The sequence below is a fragment of the Pogoniulus pusillus genome, chromosome 9 (genome assembly GCF_015220805.1).
Source record: "Pogoniulus pusillus isolate bPogPus1 chromosome 9, bPogPus1.pri, whole genome shotgun sequence".
NCBI lineage: Eukaryota > Metazoa > Chordata > Aves > Piciformes > Lybiidae > Pogoniulus > Pogoniulus pusillus.
This window is the reverse complement of record NC_087272.1, coordinates 3,170,626-3,195,231: the sequence shown is the minus strand read 5'-3', so window position 1 is coordinate 3,195,231 and position 24,606 is coordinate 3,170,626. Positions and strand designations below refer to the sequence as shown.

The following is a 24,606-nucleotide window of genomic DNA, read 5'->3' as shown; positions in this document are numbered from 1 at the left end:
ACAGCCAGCACAGCCTGGCACATGATGCCCTTGGCAGTGAAGTCACTGAACCACAGCTTCATAGAATCAGTCATGGGGGAAAGGGACCACGAGGAGCAGCCAGTTCCAACACCCCTGCTATGCCCAGGGACACCCTACCCTAGAGCAGGCTGCACACAGCCTCAGCCAGCCTGGCCCTAAACACCTCCAGCCATGGGGCCTCAACCACCTCCCTGGGCAACCCATTCCAGCCTCTCACCACTCTCACACTCAACAACTTCCTCCTCACCTCCACTCTGACTCTCCTCACCTCCAGCTTTGCTCCATTCCCCACAGTCCTGGCACTCCCTCACAGCCTCAAAAGTCCCTCCCCAGCTTTTTTGCAGGCCCCTTCAGATCCTGGAAGGCCACAAGAAGGTCCCCTGGGAGCCTCCTCTGCTCCAGCCTGCACAGCCCCAACTCTTTCAGTCTGTGCTCACAGGAGAGCTGCTGCAGCCTCTGAGCATCAAAAAGCAGTCATTTCCCTCTCCTCCTTCACTAGGGAAGTCCTACCTGCTTTAGGAAATGTCTCTGCAATAACACAGAATGGCCTTAGCTAACTTGTAGAAGGCATTCCAGCATCCTGAAGTGGCTGGAGGCTGGGCACAGAGAGTGGTGGGGAATGGTGCCACATGCAGTTGGCAGCTGGCACTGGTGGTGTGCCCCAGGGATCAGTGCTGGGCACAGTCCTATGCAATATCTTTATTGATGATCTGGAGCAGGGGATTGAGTCCAGCAGCAGTGAGTCTGCAGATGACACCAAGCTGCCTCCTCTTCAGCTCCTCTCTCCCAGCACCCCCAGCTCCCTCTCTGCCTGCCTGCTCTCAGCCACTCTGGCCCCAGCCTGTAGTGCTGCTTGGGGTTGTTGTGGCCAAAGTGCAGAACCCTGCCCTTGGCCTTAGAACCATAGAATCAGTCAGGGTTGGAAGGGACCACAAGGATCATCCAGTTCCATGGGCAGGGACACCCTACCCTAGATCAGGGTGTTCAACCTCATCCCCTTGGCCTCAATCTTCTCGAGCAGCACTGAACTGTGTTTGTGTATTGTCACAGCTGGCTTCCCTGAACCAGAAAAGCTTTAGGGTAGGGTGTCCCTGCCCATGGAACTGGCTGATCCTTGTGGTCCCTTCCAACCCTGACTGATTCTATGACTCCAGAAAACACTCTCTACCTGACTGTTAACCTTCTACTTACTTTACTAGGCAGAAAGGTAGCAAACCTTCAGTGTTTGCTTTGACTCAGTTCCTTGGTCTGGGTAGTTTAACCTTTAACAGTGGTTTAGGCGAGGTAAAGCAGTGGGGGGGGGCTTTGTTGTTGTGTTTTGTCTCCTTTTCCAACCTCCCCAGCATGACTTTGCCCTGGTTAGACTAACAATAGGCTGTTCCATTGCTGAGCACATGGATAACTGCAAACACAGGCAAAAAAGCCTGGAAGACAAAGGGGGAAAGGCAATGCCAAAGTCACTCTGACAGAGGCTCTCTGGTGCGTGGCAGCTGTACAACAGCTCCAACATCACATCCAGCCTCCAGGTCATGTCTGTGAATAACAGTGCCACTCTGAGGAGCTGTGGCAGTGCCAGGACTTCCTTCTGAACTGCTCCCACTCAGTGATTCATAGGCTGCCATCAGACTGCTGTGTTACAAACAGAGAGGAGAAAGCTTCCCACGTTCAGTTTTCTGCCTAGACTTAACAGATCTGTGCATTGAGAAATGCTCCTGTCCCTTCCTCTCCACTCCACGCAGGTGGCTGGATGAAGTGGTGCCTTTGCACAGCTTGGCTGGCAGCTCGACCCTGGTGAGGCCTCATCTGCAGTACTGGGACCAGTTCTGGGCTCCCCAGATCAAGAAGGGCAGGGAGCTGTTTAAGAGAGTCCAGCCAATGCCACCCGAGTGTGGATGAGAAGGGCTGTGGTTAGTGGGTGGTGAGAGGTTCTCCTGCCCCTCTCCTCTGCCCTAGTGAGGCTGTATCTGGACTACTGTGTCCAGTTTTGGGCTCCTCAGATCAAGAAGCTGCTTCAGAGTCTAGCCAATGCCATCCTGGGGTGGATGAGAAGGGCTGTGGTTAGTAGGTGGAGAGAGGTTCTCCTGCCCCTCTCCTCTGCCCTGGTGAGGCTGCATCTGGGGTACTGTGTCCAGCTCTGGGCTCCCCAGCTCAAGGACAGGGAGCTGCTTCAGAGTCTAGCCAATGCCATCCTGGGCTGGATGAGAAGGGCTGTGGTTAGTGGGTGGAGAGAGGTTCTCCTGCCCCTCTCCTCTGCCCTGGTGAGGCTGCATCTGGACTACTGTGTCCAGTTCTGGGCTCCTCAGATCAAGAAGCTGCTTAAAGAGTCCAGCCAATGCCATCCTGGGCTGGATTAGAAGGGCTGCAGTTAGTGGGTGGAGAGAGGTTCTCCTGCCCCTCTCCTCTGCCCTGGTGAGGCTGCATCTGGGGTACTGTGTCCAGCTCTGGGCTCCCCAGCTCAAGGACAGGGAGCTGCTTGAGAGAGTCGAGTGCAGAGTCACAAGATGATTAAGGCTGCTGAACATCCTCCTCATGATGAGAGCCTGAGGAGCAGAGGCTCTTTAGCTTGGCAAGGAGGAGACTAAGGGGTGACCTCATTCATGTGGATAAATATGTGCAGAGTGAGGCTCTGCTGGGTGAGGCCCAGTAACAGAACAAGGGGCAAGGGGTGGAAGTTGAAGCACAGGAGGTTCCATGTGAACCTGAGGAAGAATTTTTCCCCTGTGAGGGTGACAGAGCACTGCCACAGGCTGCCCAGGGGGGTTGTGGAGTCTCCCTCTCTGGAGAAACTCAAGAACCATCTGGATGCATTCCACTGTGATCTGCTCTGAATGATCCTGCTCTGGCAGGGGACTTGGACTGGATGAGCTTTAGAGGTCCCTTCTAGTCCCTGACATTCTGTGATTCTATGATTATTCACATCAGCTGGCTGGAGCAATCCTGTCCACCTCCAGGCCTGCCTGAAACCACACAAGTTCAATGGAGAAAGCTACAGGGCAAGCATGAAATTCAACCTCATGGCATTCAACAAGGCCAAGTGTCAGCTCCTGCACCTGGGTGGCTGCAATCCCAAGCACAACTCTAGGCTGGGTGGGGAATGGCTGAGAGCAGCTCTGAGGAACAGGCCCTGGGGGTCTGGGCTGATGCAAAGCTCCACAGGAGCCTGCAGTGGGAGTGCAGCCCAGACACAACCCTGTGCTGGGCTGCAGCAAGAGCAGTGTGGGCAGCAGGGCAAGGGAGGGCATTCTGCCTCTTGCCTCTGCTCTCCCCAGACCCCCTGAAGCCCTGCATGCAGTTCTGGAGCCCCCAGCACAAGAAGGACATGGAAGTGTTGGAGCCAGTCCAGAGGAGGCCACCAAGATGCTGAGAGGGCTGCAGCAGCTCTGCTGTGAGGACAGGCTGAGAGAGTTGGGGCTGTGCAGCCTGGAGAAGAGAAGGCTTGGAGGAGACCTTGGAGTGGCCTTGCAGTATCTGAAGGGGGCTACAGGAGGGCTGGGGAGGGACTATTGACAAGGTCTGGTAATGACAGGATGAGGAGGAATGGGTTTGAAGTGGCAGAGGGGAGATTGAAAGTGGATGTTAGGAAAGGGTTCTGTGCAGTGAGGGTGGTGAGACACTGGCACAGGTTGCCCAGGGAGGTTGTGGAGCACAGAAGCACCCAATATGATCAAAGATCCCATTGGGTGCTTCTGTGCTCCACAACCTCCCTGGAGATGTTCAAGGCCAGGTTGGATGAGGCCTTGAGCAACCTGTTCTAGTGGGAGGTGTCCCTGCCCATGGCAGGGGGTTGGAACTGGCTGAGCTTTGAGTTCCCTTCCAACCTAAACCATTCTCTTATTCTAAGCCAGAGCAGAGGGGAGGGAAGAAAGTATTAAAAACCCTCCAAATCCACCCCCAGAAAAATCATCTCTCCAAACCTTTGTGTTCAGCACTTCTCCATTTACTTCCTATGGACTCTTGGAAGTGCACTCAGAGCTAAATCCCTGCTGCTGATTAAAGGCAGGACAGGAAGGATTAAACCATTATCATGTCCTTAAATGCTGCTGAGGGCTGGTATGCACTGCCTTACCCCGTGGAAAATCACAACAGCTGCCCTGCTAAATGAGCTGCAAAGCATCTGAATTCAAATGCCCCTGGTGGTTTGGGCTGGCTCAGCCTGTCTCCTTCTGATTGGTTACATCACCTACCGGCACCAATGTGGCACAGCTGGGGTGGCTTTTACCAAAGCCATGCCTTGGGGAGAAAGAGAAAGGGGAGACCTTTTGTACAACTGGCACAGCTGGCAGCTCGTGGCTGGGACAGTCACTCTGATATGGGTCCAGAACTCCCTGGATGGCTGGGCCCAGAGAGTGGTGGGGAATGGTGCCACATCCAGTTGGCAGCTGGCACTGGTGGTGTGCCCCAGGGATCAGTGCTGGGCACAGGCCTGTTCAATCTTTACTGATGATCTGGAGCAGGGGATTGAGTCCAGCATCAGTAAGTTTGCAGATGACACCAAGCTAGGAGCAGCTGTGGAGCTGCTGGAGGGTAGGAGAGCCCTGCAGAGGGACCTGGCCAGGCTGGATGGGTGGGCAGAGGCCAATGGGATGAGACTGAACAAGGCCAAGGGCAGGATTCTGCACTTTGGCCACAACAACCCCAAGCAACACTACAGGCTGGGGCCAGAGTGGCTGAGAGCAGGCAGGCAGAGAGGGAGCTGGGGGTGCTGGGAGAGGGGAGCCCAAGATGAGGCAACCCACCATGACCTCCCTGGGCAATCTGTTCTAGTGTCCCACCACTCTCACTGTAAATAAGCTGTTCCTAGGCACTGAATGATGAAGGCTGCTGGGATGAAGGTCGGACTGGATGATCCTGGAGGTCCTTTCCAACCACAGCAATTCACACTGATGAGATGTTCTGCTGAGGGATTTGATTTAGTCAAGGACTTGTCAGTGTGAAACTAATGATTGGACTGGAGAAGCTTGAAGGGCTTTTCCCATCTAAGAAACCCTGTGACTCTGAGTGCAGCCTCAGCAAGTGTGCAGCTGGCACCAAGCTGTGTGGCACAGTCGACTTGCTAGAGGGCAGGGATCCATCCAGAGGGACCTGCACAGGCTGCAGAGCTGTGCCCAGGCCAGCCTCATGGCATTCAACAAGGCCAAGTGTAAGGTCCTGCACCTGGGTGGGCACAGTCCCAAGCACAGCTCCAGGCTGGGTGGGGAATGGCTGAGAGCAGCCCTGAGGAACAGGCCCTGGGGGTCTGGGCTGATGCAAAGCTCAACAGGAGCCTGCAGTGGGAGTGCAGCCCAGACACAACCAGCAGATGGTGGCACATTCCTGCATCATTCTAGAATCAGTCAGGGTCTGAAGGGACCTCAAGGATCATCTGTGGTTGGATTGGATGATTCTAGAGGTGTTTTCTAACCAGAACAAGCCCATGAATTCTCACATGACTCTGTGGTACCAAGAGATGTCTTCAGCTAATGTGTATTTCCATACTAGAGAAGATACCTCCTGTGAAGTCTGTGACTCAACATAGCTTCAACCAAGAAGTGGAGATCTGAGATACAAGTTTTATCTTGGTGCTAATACCTTGCTGTAAAGCAGTGGAGAAGCATCTCTGTAGCAATTCACTCCAGCTTAGGGCAGATAAGTAACTGCAGGCAGTCTCTTAGAATCACAGAATCAGTCAGGGTTGGAAGGGACCACAAAGATTATCCATGAGGGTTGGAAGGGACCACAAAGATTATCCATCAGGGTTGGAAGGGACCACAAAGATTATCCATCAGGGTTGGAAGGTACCACAAAGGTCATCCAAGAGGGTTGGGACCACAAAGGTCATCCATCAGGGTTGGAAGGGACCACAAAGATTATCCAACAGGGTTGGAAGGGACCACAAAGATTATCCATGAAGGTTGGAAGGGACCACAAAGATTATCCATCAGGGTTGGAAGGGACCACAAAGATTATCCAACAGGGTTGGAAGGGACCACAAAGATTATCCATCAGGGTTGGAAGGGACCACAAAGATTATCCAACAAGGTTGGAAGGGACCACAAAGATTATCCATCAGGGTTGGAAGGGACCACAAAGATTATCCATCAGGGTTGGAAGGGATCACAAAGATTATCCATCAGGGTTGGAAGGGACCACAAAGATTATCCATGAAGGTTGGAAGGGACCACAAAGATTATCCATGAAGGTTGGAAGGGACCACAAAGATTATCCATCAGGGTTGGAAGGGAACACAAAAATCATCCATCAGGGTTGGAAGGAACTGCAAAGATCATCCAGCTCCAACCCCCCTGCCATGGGCAGGGACATCTCAGACTAGAGCAGGCTGGCCACAGCCTCATCCAGCCTGGCCTTAAACACCTCCAGGGATGAGGGATCCAACACCTCCCTGGGCAACCCATTCCAGGCTCTCACCACCCTCATGCTGAAGAAGTTTTTCCTAACATCCAGTCTGAACCTACCCATTTCCAGCTTTGCTCCATGCCCCCAAGTCCTATCACTACCTGACAGCCTAAAAAGTCCCTCCTCAGATTTCTAGTAACCCCCTTGAGATACTGAAAGGCCACAATAAGAATCATAGAATCAACCAGGATGGAAGAGAGCTCCAAGCTCAGCCAGTCCAACCTAGCACCCAGCCCTGCCCAAGCAACCAGACCATGGCACTAAGTGCCCCAGCCAGGCTTGGCTTCAACACCTCCAGCCATGGCAACTCCACCACCTCCCTGGGCAGCCCATTCCAATGCCAATCACTCTCTCTGCCAACAACTTCTTCCTAACATCCAGCCTAGACCTCCCCTGACACAGCTTGAGACTGTGTCCCCTTCTTCTGATGCTGCTTGCCTGGCACAAGAGCCCAACCCCACCTGGCTACAGCCTCCCTTCAGGGAGCTGCAGACAGCAATGAGCTCTGCCCTGAGCCTCCTCTGCTGCAGGCTCATTTTAGAGCCTTCTCCTCTCCAGTCTGCACAGCCCCAACTCCCTTAGTCTGTCCTCACAGCAGAGCAGCTCCAGCCCTGTGACCATCCTCTTGGCCCTTCTCTGGCCACCTTCTATCATATCCCTATTATTGCTATGATCTGCACCTCCTTAAATACCAAGACTCCAGTTCTAGGAACATGTTTGTTGTTTTCACTGTGTCTGCAGGAGTTACAATTTCATCTCACCATCAGATTAAGGCTGACATTTATAAATGACTCTGGTTTCACAATGGGTTTTGCTTGGCTAAGTGACTTCACATTACTTAAGGTGCAAGAATAACCTCCTTGTGGTTTGCTGTCACATGGTGATAGGATCATTTAGATTGGAGGAAATATTAATAGCAGTTTATACACCAGGATCAGGAAGGTTTTGTGCTACAATCTGTCAGTCATACCTCTTCTGTGGATGAAGCTTTCTGAGTTTATGAATGGTGACTGCATCACAAAGAAGCACAGAATCATAGAAGGGTTTAGGTTGGAAAGGACGCCAAGGATCAGCCAGTTACAACCCCCTGCCATAGGCAGTGACACTTCCCACTAGAACAGGTTGCTCAAGGCCTCATCCAGCCTGCAACTGAACACCTCCAGGGAGGTGGGCTGCTGGAGGGTGGTGAGGCTCTGCTGAGGGACACAGGCAGGCTGCATTGATCTCCAAAGCCAATCGTGTGAGGATCAACGAGGCCAAATGCCAGGTTCTGCACTTGGGTCACAATGACCTCATGCAACACCTGTAGAGTAGCATCATAGGATCATGGAATGGTGTAGGATGGAAGGGACCTCAAAGATGATCCAGTTCCACGCCCCTACCATAGGCAGGGACACCTCCCACTAGACAAGGCTGCTCAAGGTCTCATCCAGCCTGGCCCTGAACACCTCCAGGGAGGTTGCGGAGCACAGAAGCACCCAATGTGATCTTTGATGGACTGTCAAAGAGTGATAGAATCAAGCAGGATGGAAGAGAGCTCCAAGCTCAGCCAGCCCAACCTAGCACCCAGCCCTGGACAAGCAACCAGACCATGGCACTAAGTGCCCCAGCCAGGCTTGGCTTCAACACCTCCAGGCACAGCCACTCCACCACCTCCCTGGGCAGCCCATTCCAGTGCCAATCACTCTCTCTGCCAACAACTTCCTAACAACATCCAGCCTAGACCTGCCCTGCCACAACTTCACACTGTGTCCCCTTGTTCTGTCACTGGGTCCTTGGCACAAGAGCCCAACCCCACCTGGCTACAGCCTCCCTTCAGGCAGCTGCAGACAGCAATGAGCTCTGCCCTGAGCCTCCTCTGCTGCAGGCTGCACACCCCCAGCTCCCTCAGCCTCTCCTCACAGGGCTCTGCTCCAGGACCCTCCCAGCCTTGATGCCCTTCTCCAAACACCTTCCAGCACCTCAACATCTCTCTTGAATTGAGCAGCCCAGGACTGGACACAGCACTCCAGGGGTGGCCTGAGCAGTGCTGAGCACAGGGGCACAAGAACCTCCCTTGTCCTGCTGCCCACACTGCTCCTGAGCCAGCCCAGGACTGCACTGGCTCTGCTGCCCACCTGGGCACTGCTGCCTCAGCTTCAGCTCCTCTCTCCCAGCACCCCCAGCTCCCTCTCTGCCTGGCTGCTCTCAGCCACTCTGGCCCCAGCCTCTAGTGCTGCTTGGGGTTGTTGTGGCCAAAGTGCAGAACCCTGCCCTTGGCCTTGTTCAGTCTCATCCCATTGGCCTCTGCCCACCCATCCAGCCTGGCCAGGTCCCTCTGCAGGGCTCTGCTACCCTCCAACAGCTCCACAGCTACTCCTAGCTTGGTGTCATCTGCAAACTTACTGCTGCTGACTGAATCCCCTGCTCCAGATCATCACTAAAGATACTGAACAGGCCCAGGCCCAGCACTGATCCCTGGGGAACTCCATTAGTGCCAGATATATGTTAACTGAACTTACTCAGGAAGTGTGGGCTGTAAGCTTGACAGAGCCACAATGCAGATAGAGGTGACTAGAACAGAAAGTGCCACAGTCCATCCCTTCATGAACCCTGAGCAGTGCCTTACTGGCAGGACAAGCAGTTTGCAACAGCACAGTAAGCCTTGGTACCTCCCTCCCTCTCCCCAGCACCACAGTTAGACCTCATGGCTAAACTCTTCTCTCTGATACCATTTGCATTTTTACCCCATCTTCCTTAGCAACCCTCTGCAGAGTAAGTCACAAAGAAGAGCACAACGACCCAGACTGTCAGTACATGCAGGGCAGGATGTCAAGTAACACCTAGGAGCAGGCTTGTACTTAATTCTGCCTTTCAACTTCCAAGATTAAGAATGGAACAGGAAATAGGGAAAAGAAAAAAGAAAGGAAATGGAAAAAGAAAGCCAAAAGCAGAAGAGAGCACACTGAGAATAACTCCAGAGCTGGTAACTGAAAGCCTCCCAAACACAGGAAAACAACTGCAAGGAAATAGCAGAGGTTTTCAAACAGAGCTGCCTGGGGAGCAATTTTCCTGTGCTCACAGTTAGCTTCCAAGTGCAGTCCCTCTGCTGAAGGGAGCATGTGCACAACACATGTGCTGGCTCAGGATTAGGCAGCTGACAGTTGTGGGTCTTGCACAGTATGCTGACACTGCCAAGCAGCTCTGCTGGAGGGGGATGGCATAGCCCAGGGGTATCAGGCTGAGAAAGAGCCCGGGACTAAGGAAACAGGCACATACACCGAGCTGCTCACTTCAGACTGCAGGCTTTGCATGCTTCTGTTGCAGACCCTCCCCATCCCATCCTCATACCCTGCTGACAAGCCAGGGAGAGTGAAGGTTATTGATTGCAATGAGACCCTCCTAAGCTGCACATCAGCTTTTCTGGCCAACAGCTGTACCAGTTCAGCATGGGACCCTCACAAGCCTGCCAGACTCCCGTGACTGAAGCAGGATGCTGCCTGCCCAGCTCCTTGCATAAGTAGCCAGGTGATGAAGCTGGGGAGGGGCCTGGAGCAGAGCCCTGTGAGAAGAGGCTGAGGGAGCTGGGGGTGTGCAGCCTGCAGAAGAGGAGGCTCAGGGCAGACCTCATTGCTGTCTGCAGCTGCCTGAAGGGAGGCTGTGGCCAGGTGGGGTTCGGCTCTTCTGCCAGGCAAGCAGCAAGAGAAGAAGGGGACACAGTGTGAAGTTGTGTCAGGGGAGGTCGAGGCTGGATGTTGTTAGGAAGTTGTTGTCAGAGAGAGTGATTGGCATTGGAATGGGCTGCCCAGGGAGGTGGTGGAGTGGCTGTGCCTGGAGGTGTTGAAGCCAAGCCTGGCCTTGAACACCTCCAGGGAGGTTGCAGAGCACAGAAGCACCCAATGTGATCTTTGATGGACTGTCATAGAGTGATAGAATCAACCAGGATGGAAGAGAGCTCCAAGCTCAGCCAGTCCAACCTAGCACCCAGCCCTGGCCAATCAACCAGACCATGGCACTAAGTGCCCCAGCCAGGCTTGGCTTCAACACCTCCAGGCACAGCGACTCCACCATCTCCCTGGGCAGCCCATTCCAATGCCAATCACTCTCTCTGACAACAACTTCCTCAAACTCACAAAGGTAAAACATCACTAGAATGGAAGGGATACAAACTGAAGTCTCCACGTTGCCCTTCAGTGTGCATCTGAGATCTGGCAAGGCCGGACTGAAATGAGTGGATTGCCATCCTGAGGTTTGCTAGCAGAACTGCATCTCCAAGTCAAAACACATCTACGTGTACCAAATGCCATTATAAACCACATTAGCAGAGTAGCCTTTAACCTTTACTTTTTATGCCACAGCCTCTGTAGTTCCTTTTCTGGGCTAGATAAGCTTTTAAAGAAGAGACAACCTTAAAACTGGAACTTAAAAATCAAACCACAACCCCCTCCCAACCCAAGCTATTAACATCTTAGACTTTGTCAGAAAGAGAACCAGGAATAAGCAACCTACTCTTACCAGTCACATACACACACAAAGAAAACCCTCCAGCAATTACAGCTTAATTAGCCATAGAGATTTCCTAGATGCTTAGAAATTATTACTCCTATTTATTTCAGCACCAAAGACTGACTCAGCTTAAGAAAGGAATTTCCTGGGCTGCAGCAAGAGCAGTGTGGGCAGCAGGGCAAGGGAGGGGATTCTGCCCCTTGCCTCTGCTCTCCTCACACCCCACCTGCAGTCCTGGGGGCAGTTCTGCAGCCCCCAGCACAAGAAGGACATGGAAGTGTTGGAGCCAGTGCAGAGGAGGCCATCAAGATGCTGAGAGCCTCCACCACCTCCCTGGGCAGCCCATTCCAATGCCAATCACTCTCTCTGCCAACAACTTCCTAACAACATCCAGCCTAGACCTCCCCTGACACAACTTCAGACTGGAAGAAGAGACCAACCTCAGCTGGCTACAGCCTCCTTTCAGGTAGCTGCAGACAGCAATGAGCTCTGCCCTGAGCCTCCTCTTCTGCTGGCTGCACACCCCCAGCTCCCTCAGCCTCTCCTCACAGGGTTAAGAACTGGGATGTCTTAACCATTCAGTACAGTCTTCCAAGGGACTAGACAGGCCAGGAAACAGATCCTTTTGTTATTCCATCCCATCATTCCTGCATCTCCCCTATATAAATGGATATTTCTGACTATTCTTCCCTTTTCTCCCTCTCTCTGCTCTCAGCTGACCCTTATCTCTTCTGGGAGTGTTTTGCTGCCTGGCTCAGCCTCTTTACAGTGAGGGTGACAGAGCCCTGCAGCAGGCTGCCCAGAGAGGTTGTGGACTCTCCTTCTCTGGAGACTTTCCAGCCTTATCTGGGTGTGTTCCTGTGTGACCTGAGCTAGATTGTATGTTCCTGTTCTGGCAGGGAGGTTGGACTTGATGATCTCTTGTGTCCCTGACATGCTATGAGCCTGGGATCTCCTCTTCTCTTCACTAAACAAACTGCCCTCTGCTCAGAACACAAACACCCGTTTAAAGGCTGCTCTTTTTAACCCCCCAGGTTGTGCTAGTTGGAAGCAGGCTAGAATGTTTTGGTGAGAACTAGATCACAGGCTGTGAAAGGGAAACAGTGGTGATGTCTGCTGCACTCACAGGCTTGCTGAGATGTATGGGAACAAGAAATTAAAGCACAGATAACCACTCTCACTGGGGCTGCTGGCTGAGCTGCATCTTACTCTCTAACCTCACCCTCCAGTTTGGACTAATCCACTTTGCTTCCTAACTCCCCTGGCCAAACCTCCATTCTTCCTTGGGACTGGGGTAAGGGTGAGAGGGGTAGGGGGAAGGTGCAGGGGTGGTTGGGAGCCCCTCCTGGGGACTCAGGTTTCTGGGAGGGCTGCTGTGTTTCTGTATTGCCTCTTACCTTGTATATTGCTGTCTGTAACTGCATATACTGTAACTATCTGCCTGTCTATTGTGCCAGCTGTAAATATGAGCTTCACTCACATTTCCAGAGCTGGCTGAGTCTAGTCTGGGTGATTTCCAAAGCGTGGGGGGGCAGAGAACACCCAAACCATCACACAGGTGAAGTATGATTCCTTGAGCTACCCAAAGGTCTTTAAGGGAACAAGAAAATAACCTTCATTGAGAGTTACCTGCTTGGTTTGCAGGCTGCCAGCCTGAGTACTTGGCAGCACCCGGGGGTCCTGCAGGCTTGAGGGCCGCGGCAGACGCGGTGCTGGCAGGAGCAGGTCTTGCCTCTACGTTTTCTTGTGGGGCAGGCATGCTTCTTGCTGAGCTGGCTGTAAAAGCAGCAGGCTGGGGAGCCTCCAGGGAATCACTGTTCAGAAACAAGGGAGTCAAAGATGAAGTGCATTTCGTGCTTAGGCAAGAGCACGAAACGGAGCCGTGCGTGCTGGTTTGAGGCTAACTGGAGTATTTTAGGGAGAGAAATCAGATTATTGGCTGGGAAAAGAAAGCAATGGTGAGGTCTGCTGCACTCATAGCTGTTGCTTAGACATATAAAAGCAAAGACACAAACAAAGATAAGATCAGTCCCTGCCTGGCTGTCTTCTGCCTGAACCTGCATATATGGGGGTTGGTCTCTTCTGCCAGGCAAGCAGCAACATAACAAGGGGACACAGTGCCAGGGGAGGTCTAGGCTGGATGTTGTTAGGAAGTTGTTGTCAGAGAGAGTGATTGGCATTGGAATGGGCTGCCCAGGGAGGTGGTGAAGTCTTTGTCCCTGGAGGTGTTGACGCAAAGCCTGGCTGGGGCACTTAGTGCCATGGTCTGGTTGCTTGGCCAGGGCTGGATGCTGGGTTGGGCTGGATAAGTTGGAGGCCTCTTCCAGCATGGCTGATTCTATGAATCAGCTCTGGAACAAAGGGCCCAGAGACCAAGTAAGTTTCAAACAATTATTTACTGCTCCATGTGGCAGCTGTTTGATTTTATACAGAATCACAGAATCTCTTAGATGGGCAAAGCCCTTCAAACTCAAGTAGTCCAACCACCAGTTTCACACTGACAAGTCCTTGACTAAACCAAATCCCTCAGCACAACATCTCAGCACTGTGAATGAGGAAAGGACCACCAGCATCAGCCAGTCCAACCTTCATCCCAGCAGCCTTCAGCACCAGACCACAGCCTCAAGCACCACAGCCACTCTGCTTTTAAACACCTCCAGGGATGGTGACTCCACCACCTCCCTGGGCAGCCTGTGCCAGTGCCTGACCACCTGCTCAGCAAAGAACTTCCTCCCAACAGCCAACCTAAACCTGCCCTGATGCAACTTGAGGCCATTTCCTCTTGTCCTGTCATTAGTAACCGGGGAGAAGAGACCAGCTCCAGCCTCACTGCAGCCTCCTTTTAGGTAGCTGTAGAGGGCAATAAGGTCCCCTCTCAGCCTCCTCTTCTCCAGACTGAACACCCCCAGCTCCCTCAGCTGCTCCTCACAGGCCATGTTTGCCAGACCTCTCCCCAACCTCATCACCCTTCTCTGCACTGCTCCAGCACCTCAGTGTCCCTCCTGTGCTGTGGTGACCAAACCTGGACACAGCACTCAAGGTGTGGTCTCAGCAGTGCTGAGCACAGGGGCATGAGCACCTCCCTCCTCCTGCTGCTCACAACACTGCTGATCCAGGCCAGGATGCTGTTGGCCTTCTTGGCCATACGTTAAAAGTGAGCTTTGAAAAACAGCAACTCTTTGTTTCCACAGCACCCCTGCAGCCTCACAATGCCACTCACTTGCTCAAGGAACTGTTGCCAATCATTCACCTGGCCAGAGGTCTCCAGCCAGAAAATCTTGTTCCTTCTGCAGTCAGCTATTGCAAGTGTCAGTGCCTGCCTTGGAGGTTTGTGACACAATGCAGGCATCCTGCACCTCAGAAGGGCACCTGTTGCCAGTGAGGAAACTTTTGCTTAGTACAGTGGACTTGCACAAACACCAGCAGCAGGACCAGGGTGCAGATTAGTTCTGCAAAGAGGTGAAATCAGTAGGACTTTGGTGACCTTGTGTCAAAGACCACAACAGGCAGGCCGCTCAAGCGCGCAGAGGGCAGAAACAGCTGTGAAGGAGAAGAGAGTTCCTTGCAAGCCCAAAGTGCCAACCATGCACAGCACTCAGACAGTACCTCTTTCTCTTTCCTAACTCGAGAGAGCTTGTGGACTTCCTAGAGGGCCCAAGGGCCAGCAGAGGAGGCTTAGAGACAGGTGTGATGAGCAGAGCATCCAAGAGCGAGCGGCAGACGCCAGGTTCGGAGAGTCTAGCAAGCGTTTAGAGAGACCACAGTAAAACAGACATGGTGACCAAGCAAACTTCAGCTGTGCATGGAACCACCAAAATGCCCAAACCTCTTATGAAAAAAACTGCCAAGTTCTGTAGGAGTGTGGAGAAATTAAAACTAGGGAAACATAAGCAGTGTGGCCAGGAGGCCAAGAGAGCCAACGGCATCCTGGCTGAGCTCAGGAGCAGTGTGGGCAGCAGGACAAGGGAGGTTACTCTGCTCCTGTGCTCAGCACTGCTCAGGCCACCCCTTGAGTGCTGTGTCCAGTACTGGGCCCCTCAATTGCAGAGAGTTGTTGAGGTGCTGGAAGGTGTTTGGAGCAGGGCAGCAAGGCTGGGGAGGGGCCTGGAGCAGAGCCCTGTGAGGAGAGGCTGAGGGAGCTGGGGGTGTGCAGCCTGCAGAAGAGGAGGCTCAGGGCAGAGCTCATTGCAGATCTCATTGCTCTCAACAATGATCTGAAGGGAGGCTGTAGCCAGGTGGGGTTGGTCTTTCCTGCCAGGCAAGCAGCAACAGAAGAAGGGGACACAGTCTCAGGCTATGCCAGGGCAGGTCTAGGTTGGATGTTAGGAGGAAGTTGTTGGCAGAGAGAGTGATTGGCATTGGAATGGGCTGCCCAGGGAGGTGGTGGAGTCGCTGTGCCTGGAGGTGTTGAAGCCAAGCCTGGCTGGGGCACTTAGTGCCATGGTCTGGTTGCTTGGCCAGGGCTGGGTGCTAGGTTGGGCTGGATGAGCTTGGAGAGGTCTCTTCCAACCTGGCTTGATTCTATGATTCTATGATGTAGAAACTCTGTCTAGATAAGCAGTCTCCAAACCAGAGGCTGCAGCCCAAAGGGGATGCACAAGGTGGAGGTTTTCTCATTACCTTTAGCATTCCAAAGGAAAACAGAAAACAGCAGTGTGCATTTCAGGTTTTCTCACCCTTCTTGAATTTCTAGCTCTGCATATGTCTTATCATGTACAGAATATGTTAGAAATATCCATTAGGATATTTTTATGTCCTGGGTTTAATGATAGAATCAAGCAGGTTGGAAGAGACCACCAAGGTCACCCAGTCCAACCTAGCACCCAGCCCTGGCCAATCAATGAGACCATGGCACTAAGTGCCTCATCCAGGCTTTGCTAGTGCAGAACAAAAAAAAAAATCAAGAATGACATCTACTATTTAATACTAAGTCTTTGTATGATGATCAGTTCCTTTAGAAGGAAAGATAAAAGTAGGTCTGCATGACTGTGAAAAGCACATCTATAAAAGAGCAAGCTAAAGCCTTTGCTGGCACTGGATCTGCTTTATACCAGTTATACATTCCTCAGAAAGTGCCCAGCTCTGTGGTGTACATGGTCTAAAGTTGTCTGCATGACTTCTTAAGATCCAGCCCTGCCCAATCAACCAGACCATGGCACTAAGTGCCCCAGCCAGGCTTGGCTTCAACACCTCCAGGCACAGCCACTCCACCACCTCCCTGGGCAGCCCATTCCAATGCCAATCACTCTCTCTGCCGGGAACTTCCTAACAACATCCAGCCTAGACCTGCCCTGGCACAGCTTCACACTGTGTCCCCTTCTTCTGTTGCTGGGTGCCTGGCACAAGAGCCCAACCCCACCTGGCTACAGCCTCCCTTCAGGGAGCTGCAGACAGCAATGAGCTCTGCCCTGAGCCTCCTCTGCTGCTGGCTGCACACCCCCAGCTCCCTCAGCCTCTCCTCCCAGGGCTGTGCTCCAGTTCCTTAAGGTCCTCCAGGAAGGGCTAGAAAGGTCCAGGGACTGGACATTGGCAGATGCCATCTCTTTGTTACTTCATTCCCACGAGCCCTGCATCTCTAGAAAAATGGACATTTCAGTCTGTTCTTTCCCCTTCTTCTCCCCCTCTCTGCCCCTCTCCCAGTGCAGGCTGCCTTCCCTTTTGTAGCTATGCAGGGGAGTGGGGCCTGGAGCAGCCTGGCTGAGCCCTGAAGCTGGCAGGCTCAGTTTCAGCTGCATCACTCGAGTTTGATACAGGGGGGCAGAGAGGCAGTGGTGAGGGTGGGCATGGGAGGTCTGGCGTTTTGGCCTGGTTTGGAGGGAGGTCATGGAAGGTTTTGGCCTAAGGAGGCTCTTTTGGAGAACTGTGGGCAGGGTTGATCATGGATTTGTGTCTTTTTGGATGGTTTTATCCTGTTTGATATAGTTGTGAGGTAGCACTTCCATTTAAACCTCTAACTCTTTCCAACCCTCTGTGGAGCACCTCCTGTACTCTTGGATGGTGTAACGAGCATCTGTTTTCACCCCTTAAACCCAAGACACTCTATAGTTGAGAAATTAAATATACATAAATCACATGCTGATAAGAATCCATGACTGAGTGGAGCTCAGGGGTCTAAGGAAGCCCTTAGCAAAAGAAATGCAGTAAAGACTTAGACAGGACTGCAGTAAAGACTTAAAGAGGGACGCAGCAAAGATTTACACAGGACAGCAGCAAAGATTTACACAGCACTCAGGATTATTGTCAAGCATCCAAAGGGTACTCAAAGATGCAGATTATTTTTTGTCAGCCACTCAGCACAGCTGTTATTTACAGCTGGTTTACTGCCTGCCCCATAAAACAGATCAAATGAGGAGCAGAAAGGTAGAATTACTCACCAAGGTTCAGAGCAGCAGTCCAGAGCTAAGCTAAAAATAGGGCATGGGAGCCTTGGATATACTCTGAACAACTTAGCCACTACACCATTGTGAAAGAGCTGCCTTCACAACCCAGCCAGGGGGCTGATTTGTCTTATGTGAGCATGAAGTCTTAATCCAAGCCTCAAAATGTTCCTTTCAGTGTTGATGTCTACCTGGCACGGACAGCGATGGCAGCAGACACGGCAGCAGCAGCCACACTCTTCATTTTTGATCTCTGCTTGAAAGGAGAGAGAACAGGAGGAGGAGCAGCAGGTGTGACACCAGGCACGCTTCCCAAAGGATTTTCCAGCAGTACTTTACTAGCACAGAAGCTTGGAACCAGCAGAGGAGAAAACAGAGAAAGGAGGAGAGATTGAAGTTACCAAAGTGCATGAAGCGCTGGTAAGTTAGGTGACCGTGGGGCTCCCACCCACAGACACGTCAGGCAAGCCAGGAGTCCCTTGGGTGCTGACATGGAAAACAGCAACTTGTGTTTTACCCACAAACAAAACCTTCCCCTCAGGAAGTCAGCATTCAGCAGCCTTCAATTTCCCCATCCCAGACTCTGCCTCCCACCCTGGTGTCACAGAACCATAGAACCGAGCAGGTTGGAAGAGAGCTCCAAGCTCAGCCAGCCCAACCTAGCACCCAGCCCTGGCCAATCAACCAGACCATGGCACTAAGTGCCCCAGCCAGGCTTGGCTTCAACACCTCCAGCCACAGAGACTCCTCCACCTCCCTGGGCAGCCCATTCCAATGCCAATCACTCTCTGACAACAACTTCCTAACAACATCCAGCCTAGACCTCCCCTGGCACAACTTCACACTGTGTCCCCTTCTTCTCCTGCTGCTTGCCTGGCAGCAGAGCCCAACCCCACCTGGCTACAGCCTCCCTGCAGGCAGCTGCAGACAGCAATGAGCTCTGCCCTGAGCCTCCTCTGCTGCAGGCTGCACACCCCCAGCTCCCTCAGCCTCTCCTCACAGGGCTCTGCTCCAGGCCCCTCCCCAGCTTTGTCTCCCTCCTGTGGACACCTTCCAGCACCTCAACATCTCTCTGCAATTCAGGAGCCCACAACTGGGTACAGCACTCAAGGGGTGGCCTGAGCAGTGCTGAGCACAGGGGCACAAGAACCTCCCTTGTCCTGCTGCCCACACTGCTCCTCAGCCAGCCCAGGATGCCATTGGCTCTGCTGCCCACCTGGGCACTGCTGCCTCAGCTTCAGCTCCTCTCTCCCAGCACCCCCAGCTCCCTCTCTGCCTGCCTGCTCTCAGCCACTCTGGCCCCAGCCTGTAGTGCTGCTTGGGGTTGTTGTGGCTGAAGTGCAGAACCCTGCACTTGGCCTTGTTCAGTCTCATCCCATCGGCCTCTGCCCACCCATGCAGCCTGTCACTCCCAACAAACCAGGTTCCAGGACACTCAAATGTGGATCCATCTAAGTGTGATGGTTTGGGTCTTCAAACTAACACACTAAGTCTCTGTGGTGCTGACAGAAAGTGCCTTCAGGATCATTTAGCTTCCCCCCTTTTCCACAGTAAACATGGAAATGCTTGGAATATTTGGGAACATGCTGATACCTATTTGGGAAATATGTTGATATCTAAGCTCCTCACCCCCATTTCATTTCCCTGCTCATGATCTCAGCTGGGAGGAATGTGAATGGGAAGCACTTTAAAACCCCTTTAAACAGTGAAAAACCAGAGTGGCTCCAAAACAATTTCTATGGTGGTCAATCTGTAACTCAGGCTCTTGTTTTACATTTCAAGACTATCCCCACAATTGCTGTGGGTCTCCAATCCTTTGGGAAACCAACAAAACACTTGGCTGCACTTTAGATCACTTCTGAAAGCTAAAGGTGGAAATGCTGCCTGAACACTTTGCTTACACCTAGCGGTCTGCTGTAGACACACCTTAAGTAATTTACCTTGTCTGGCTTACAGATGATTTAGACTGACAGATTAGGGAAGTATCTGATTCACAAGGAGGCAGAGATGCTTCATGCCTGCCCAAAAGCAGCAAAAGAAGAAAGTGATTAATCAAATGCTTATTAGAAACTCTGGCACTGCTCACAGAAGCTTATCACAGAATCACAGTCAGCAGGGACAGCCTCAGCTAGAGCAGGTTGCCCACAGCCCTGTCCAGCCTCACCTTCAGTATCTCCAGGGATGGGGCCTCAACTTCCTCCCTGGACAACCTCTTCCAGTCTTCCACTACCCTCATGGTGCAGAACTTGTTCCTAACATCCAATCTGCTCTGCTCTGCTCTAGCTTGAAGCCACTGCTCTCATCCTGTCCTTGCAGGCCATTGCAAGCAGTCTCTCTTCACCCTTTTTGTAGCCCACTTCAGGCACTGGCAGGCTGCTATTAGCTCTCCCTGAAGCCTTCTCTTCTCCAGGCTGAAGAACCCCAGCTCCCTCAGCCTCTCCTCGTAGCTGAAGCTGCTCCAACTCCCTGACCATTTTTGTGGCCCTCCTCTGGACCTGCTCTCTCAGGTTCATGGCCTTCCTATATTGAGGGCTACAGAGCTGGATGCAGTACTCACAGAGCTGGATGCAGTACTCACAGAGCTGGAGGCAGTACTCCAAGTGAGGTCTCACCAGAGCAGACTAAAGCAGCAGAATGACCTCTCTCTATCTCTGGCCATGCTGCTTTGGATGCAGCCCAGGCTGCCACTGGCCCTTCGTGTTGCAAGCTCACACTGCCTGCTCACTTCCAGCTTCTCATTCATCAGCACCTCCAAGCCCTTTCCTGCTGGGCTGCTTTCCATCACCTCATGCCCCACGACTAGTTTTGCCACCTCCATAACAGATATTATTTTCCCAACTCAGCAATTTCTAATTGCTGCAAACATCTCCAGAGCAGAGTCATGGTCAGCAGACACCTGCAAGCTGCTCCACCTTGACAGCACTGCCATCAAGAAAGCAAAAATGAAAATCAGGTGAAACTATATAGGTAAAATGACAGGTTCTGATCATGCCTGTTCACAGAATCACAGAGTTCCTGAGGCTGAAGTAGACCTCTGAGATCATCCAGCTCAGCCTATGACCTAACACCACCACATCCACCAGACCATGGCACTGAGTGCCACAGCCAAGCTTGCCTTCAACACCTCCAGGGATGGCAACTCCACCATTTCCCTGGGCAGTCCATTCCAGTGTCCAATTCCCCTTTCCATCAGGAACTGCTTCCTAACATCCAACCTAACCCTCCCCTGGCACAGCTTCAGGCCATGCCCTCTCCTTCTGTCACAAGTTGCCTGGGAGCAGACCATGACCCCCACCTTACTACAGCTTCCCTTCAGGTAGTTGCAGAGTGTGCTAAGGTCTCCCCTGAGTCTCCTCTCCTGCAGGCTGCACACCCCCAGCTCCCTCAGCCTCTCCTCAGCAACCTTCCCCTCCAACCTCTATTTACTGCATCTGGCTGGGATGTACCTGGCAGAAGCAGGTGGCAGCCTGAGGGCTGTTTCCAGAGGCAGGGCTGTGGAAGCTGCAGCAGGCAAGGGGAACTCAGAGGTCTGTGTGGCCACAGAGCACTTCTCAGGAAGAGCTTTATCAGCTGTCAGAAAGCTTTCTGCATCTGGAGCAGGGAACTCTGCAGAGACTTTCCTAGTTGGTGTAAATACCAGATGTAATTGTAATGAGGAAACATAGAGAGAAGAAATCTCTTCATTTCATTAAGAATACTGAACAGCAGAGGACAGCTCCTTCTAGCTGATGTTCTTTCACAACAACAGTGAGTAGCACATAGAACAAAGGAATCAAGCAGGTTGGAAGAGAGCTCCAAGCTCAGACAGCCCAACCTAGCACCCAGCCCTGGCCAAGCAACCAGACCATGGCACTAAGTGCCTCAGCCAGGCTTGGCTTGAATGTCTTCAGGGACGGTGCCTCCATCACCTCCCTGGGCAGCCCATTCCAATGCCAATCACTCTCTCTGTCAACAACTTCCTCCTAACATCCAGCCTATACTTCCCCCTGCCACAACTTGAGACTGTGTCCCCTTGTTCTATGTAGCATTCCACTGTGTGATGTAAAAGGAGCAGACACAAGGTCTAGAGAGGCTGACTCCCTAACTTTCACACAGTCTTTAGGGTACTAGCTCTGTGAAAGTTGGACTGTGCATCTCACAGTATTTCAGTCAATCCCTTTCTTCTTCACAGCTGTGACAGAAAACATAAGACTAGAAAAAGACTGCCTTAAAGCCTTCTACTTCAAGTAAAGCATCTGCAGGCATCTCACTTTCATACACACACACACACGTGTGCAAACTACGAGGTAGAGAGCAGTCACAGTGTCACAGTATCATCAGGGTTGGAAGAGACCTCACAGCTCATCAAGTCCAACCCTTTAGCACAGAGCTCAAGGCCAGACCATGGCACCAAGTGCCACGTCCAGTCCTGCCTTGAACAGCTCCAGGGACAGCGACTCCACCACCTCCCCGGGCAGCCCATTCCAGTGTCCAATGACTCTCTCAGGGAAGAACTTTCTCCTCACCTCCAGCCTAAATCTCCCCTGGCACAGCCTGAGGCTGTGTCCTCTTGTTCTGGTGCTGGCCACCTGAGAGAAGAGAGCAACCTCCTCCTGGCCACAACCTCCCCTCAGGTAGTTGCAGACAGCAATAAGGTCTGCCCTGAGCCTCCTCTTCTCCAGGCTAACCAATCCCAGCTCCCTCAGCCTCTCCTCGTAGGGCTGTGCTCAAGGCCTCTCCCCAGCCTCGTCGCCCTTCTCTGGACACGCTCAAGCATCTCAATGTCCCTCCTAAACTGGGGGGCCCAGAACTGAACACAGCACTCAAGGTGTGGTCTAAGCAGTGCAGAGTACAGTCACACACAAGTTTTGAGTAGACTAAATAATCCACAGGAACAGGCACTGCTGCCTGCTTTAATCTTCTTTGTTGTTTTGTATTAGCATGAGAAATGAAAACATTTCAATGATGCAGGAAGCCTTAAGTGCTGAAAAAGATTAAGACTTAGGAAAGACCAAGGAGCAGACCTTGTAAGTGGTAAAGGTGTAGGTGGGAATTCTGGAACAGGTGGCATCTCCAAAGTCTTGGCAGTTATGGAGCTTTTATTCAGATCAATACAGACTTCCTGGGATCCTGCTCCATTAGGCAGACCTGCAGGTACACTTCATGGATATTTATAACAGAGTTAAAACACAACTTGTGACAGATTGATTCAGGATTGACCAACTGTAGGACAAAGACTTTGCAGTGGCTGTGGATTAGCTGAAGTACAAACCTGGAAAATCCAGACTTGTGTTTACCCAGGACAACGAAATGACTGCCAAACCCAATCTGGTTACTCAAAAGGAGCAGGTGTTAGAAGTGAGTATCTAAAACACAGGTGGAAATAGAGTGCTGTGGAATTAGAAGTAAGCACAGAGTTGTAGAATCAGTCAGGGTTGGAAGGGACCACAAGGAGCAGCCAGTTCCAACTTCCCTGCCATGGGCAGGGACACCCTACTTTAGACCAGGCTGCCCACAGCCTCATCCAGCCTGGCCTTAAACAGAGAAGGAGATGTTTAAGAGGTCCCTTCAGAAAGGACCTCTGAAGGTCACCCAGTACAACCTCCTCTGCAGTCAGCAGGGACAGCCTCAACTAGAACAGGCTGCCCACAGCCCCATCTAGCCTGGCCTTAAACACCTCCAGGGATGGGGCCTATGGGGCCTCAACCACCTCCCCGGGCAACCCATTCCAGGCTCTCACCATTCTCACAGTGAGAGAGTGTCAGGGTTGGAATGGACCTCAAAGATATTCCAGTTCCAACCCCCTCTGCCATGTGCAGAAGGACCTCACACTAGATCAGAGCCCCATCCAGCCTGGCCTTCAAAAACCTCAAGGGATGAGGTTTCCACCATGTCCTTGGGCAACCTGTCCCAGTGTCACTTACTAAAACACTTGTAGAAACTTTAGATGAAAGCTATGCTGCTTTCCTCAGCTTTAAGAAACTGATTTAAGGGTTGAAATGTAGACATCTCAGTGAGGGCTCAACGAGTCAACACCCTTCAAAGGGTAAAGAAGTGGTAAGACAGATAATGCTCAGTTAAATGCTCACGTGAAAATACTTCCATTGGCATCTCTGAAACACAGAAACACCTGAAGGTCAAACCATTTTGCCTTCACAAAGAAGAGAGCCAGAGGGATAACCCTTGAGAGTTTTCACTGCATCAATCTCCCCTGAAACTCTGCCCTTTCCTTTGAACACAGCCAGAGGTTTTTCATACCCTCCTTCACATTCCTCCTCCAACACGGGCGCGTTGGCTGACATGCTTGGGGTCAGTAGTAGTGCTCACTCCCACATGGCAGAGGGGGGCAATCAAACTGACTGCCACTTCTCATCCCAAACAGACTTAAAAGTGAACATTTTGCCAGACTGGCCCCAGGGAGTGAAGCCAAAAGGTGTGTCAGGTGTGCTGTGCCTTAGTCCATTGTTACCGGTGCAAAGCTAATTGTGCTTTAGGCTGTGCATTGTTAGGCATCCACGGGGGGGACTGTTAAGTGTTACATAAGTTGGCTGTTACCTCAAGTCTCCATTCTCTGTTGGGCCTTTCCTAAACGTAAAATGACAAATACTATAAGCTGCTGTTGTACTGTAGAGCAGTATAAACCATCTGAAAAGGAAACACAAGCTTAAAACACTTAGAATCATAGAATCAAGCAGGTTGGAAGAGAGCTCCAAGCTCAGACAGTCCAACCTAGCACCCAGCCCTGGCCAATCAACCAGACCATGGCACTAAGTGCCTCATCCAGGCTTTGCTTCAACACCTCCAGGGCCACTGACTCCATCAACTCCCTGAGCAGCCCATTCCAATGGCAAATATTGCCCTTCAATTTTCCACTACAAATAACCCCACCTAGCCCCTCAAAGCCTGCAGAAGCATTTGGACTTGACATGATTCTGTTCACACTAGTTCTGTCAGAGACATCTGTAGGTCAGCTGAAGAAACTACAAGCCTTAGAATCACAGAATGATAGAATCAAACAGGTTGGAAGAGACCTCCAAGCTCAGCCAGTCCAACCTAGCACCCAGCCCTGCCCAATCAACCGGACCATGGCACTAAGTGCCTCATCCAGGCTTGGCTTCAACACCTCCAGGCACAGTGACTCCACCACCTCGCTGGGCAGCCCATTCCAATGGCAAATATTGCCTTTCATCCAGTCCAAGCCAGTTGCAAGCCTTCTCATTAAGAAATTATGAGATGTTGAGGTGCTGGAAGGTGTTGAGAGAAGGGCAACAAAGCTGGGGAGGGGCCTGGAGCACAGCCCTGTGAGGAGAGGCTGAGGGAGCTGGGGGGGTGCAGCCTGCAGCAGAGGAGG

At 52.1% G+C, this 24,606-nt stretch overlaps 1 protein-coding gene across 7 annotated transcripts in view; it reads right to left on the bottom strand.

The window, feature by feature from the left end:
- PDLIM5 (PDZ and LIM domain 5) overlaps positions 1-24,606 on the bottom strand; it is a 169,225-nt gene that overhangs the window by 27,132 nt on the left and 117,487 nt on the right. For 3 of the 7 annotated variants that reach the window (XM_064148342.1, XM_064148344.1, XM_064148345.1), the window contains 6 exons: positions 22,280-22,414; positions 20,723-20,896; positions 19,217-19,294; positions 17,468-17,626; positions 14,506-14,637; positions 12,529-12,713 (listed from right to left, as the gene is read on the bottom strand). In XM_064148342.1, the coding sequence (XP_064004412.1) occupies positions 12,529-12,713; positions 14,506-14,637; positions 17,468-17,626; positions 19,217-19,294; positions 20,723-20,896; positions 22,280-22,414 (863 nt within the window). The remainder of the gene's footprint in view (positions 1-12,528; positions 12,714-14,505; positions 14,638-17,467; positions 17,627-19,216; positions 19,295-20,722; positions 20,897-22,279; positions 22,415-24,606) is intronic. The other 4 variants (XM_064148347.1, XM_064148348.1, XM_064148349.1 and 1 more) reach the window with 2 other exon arrangements.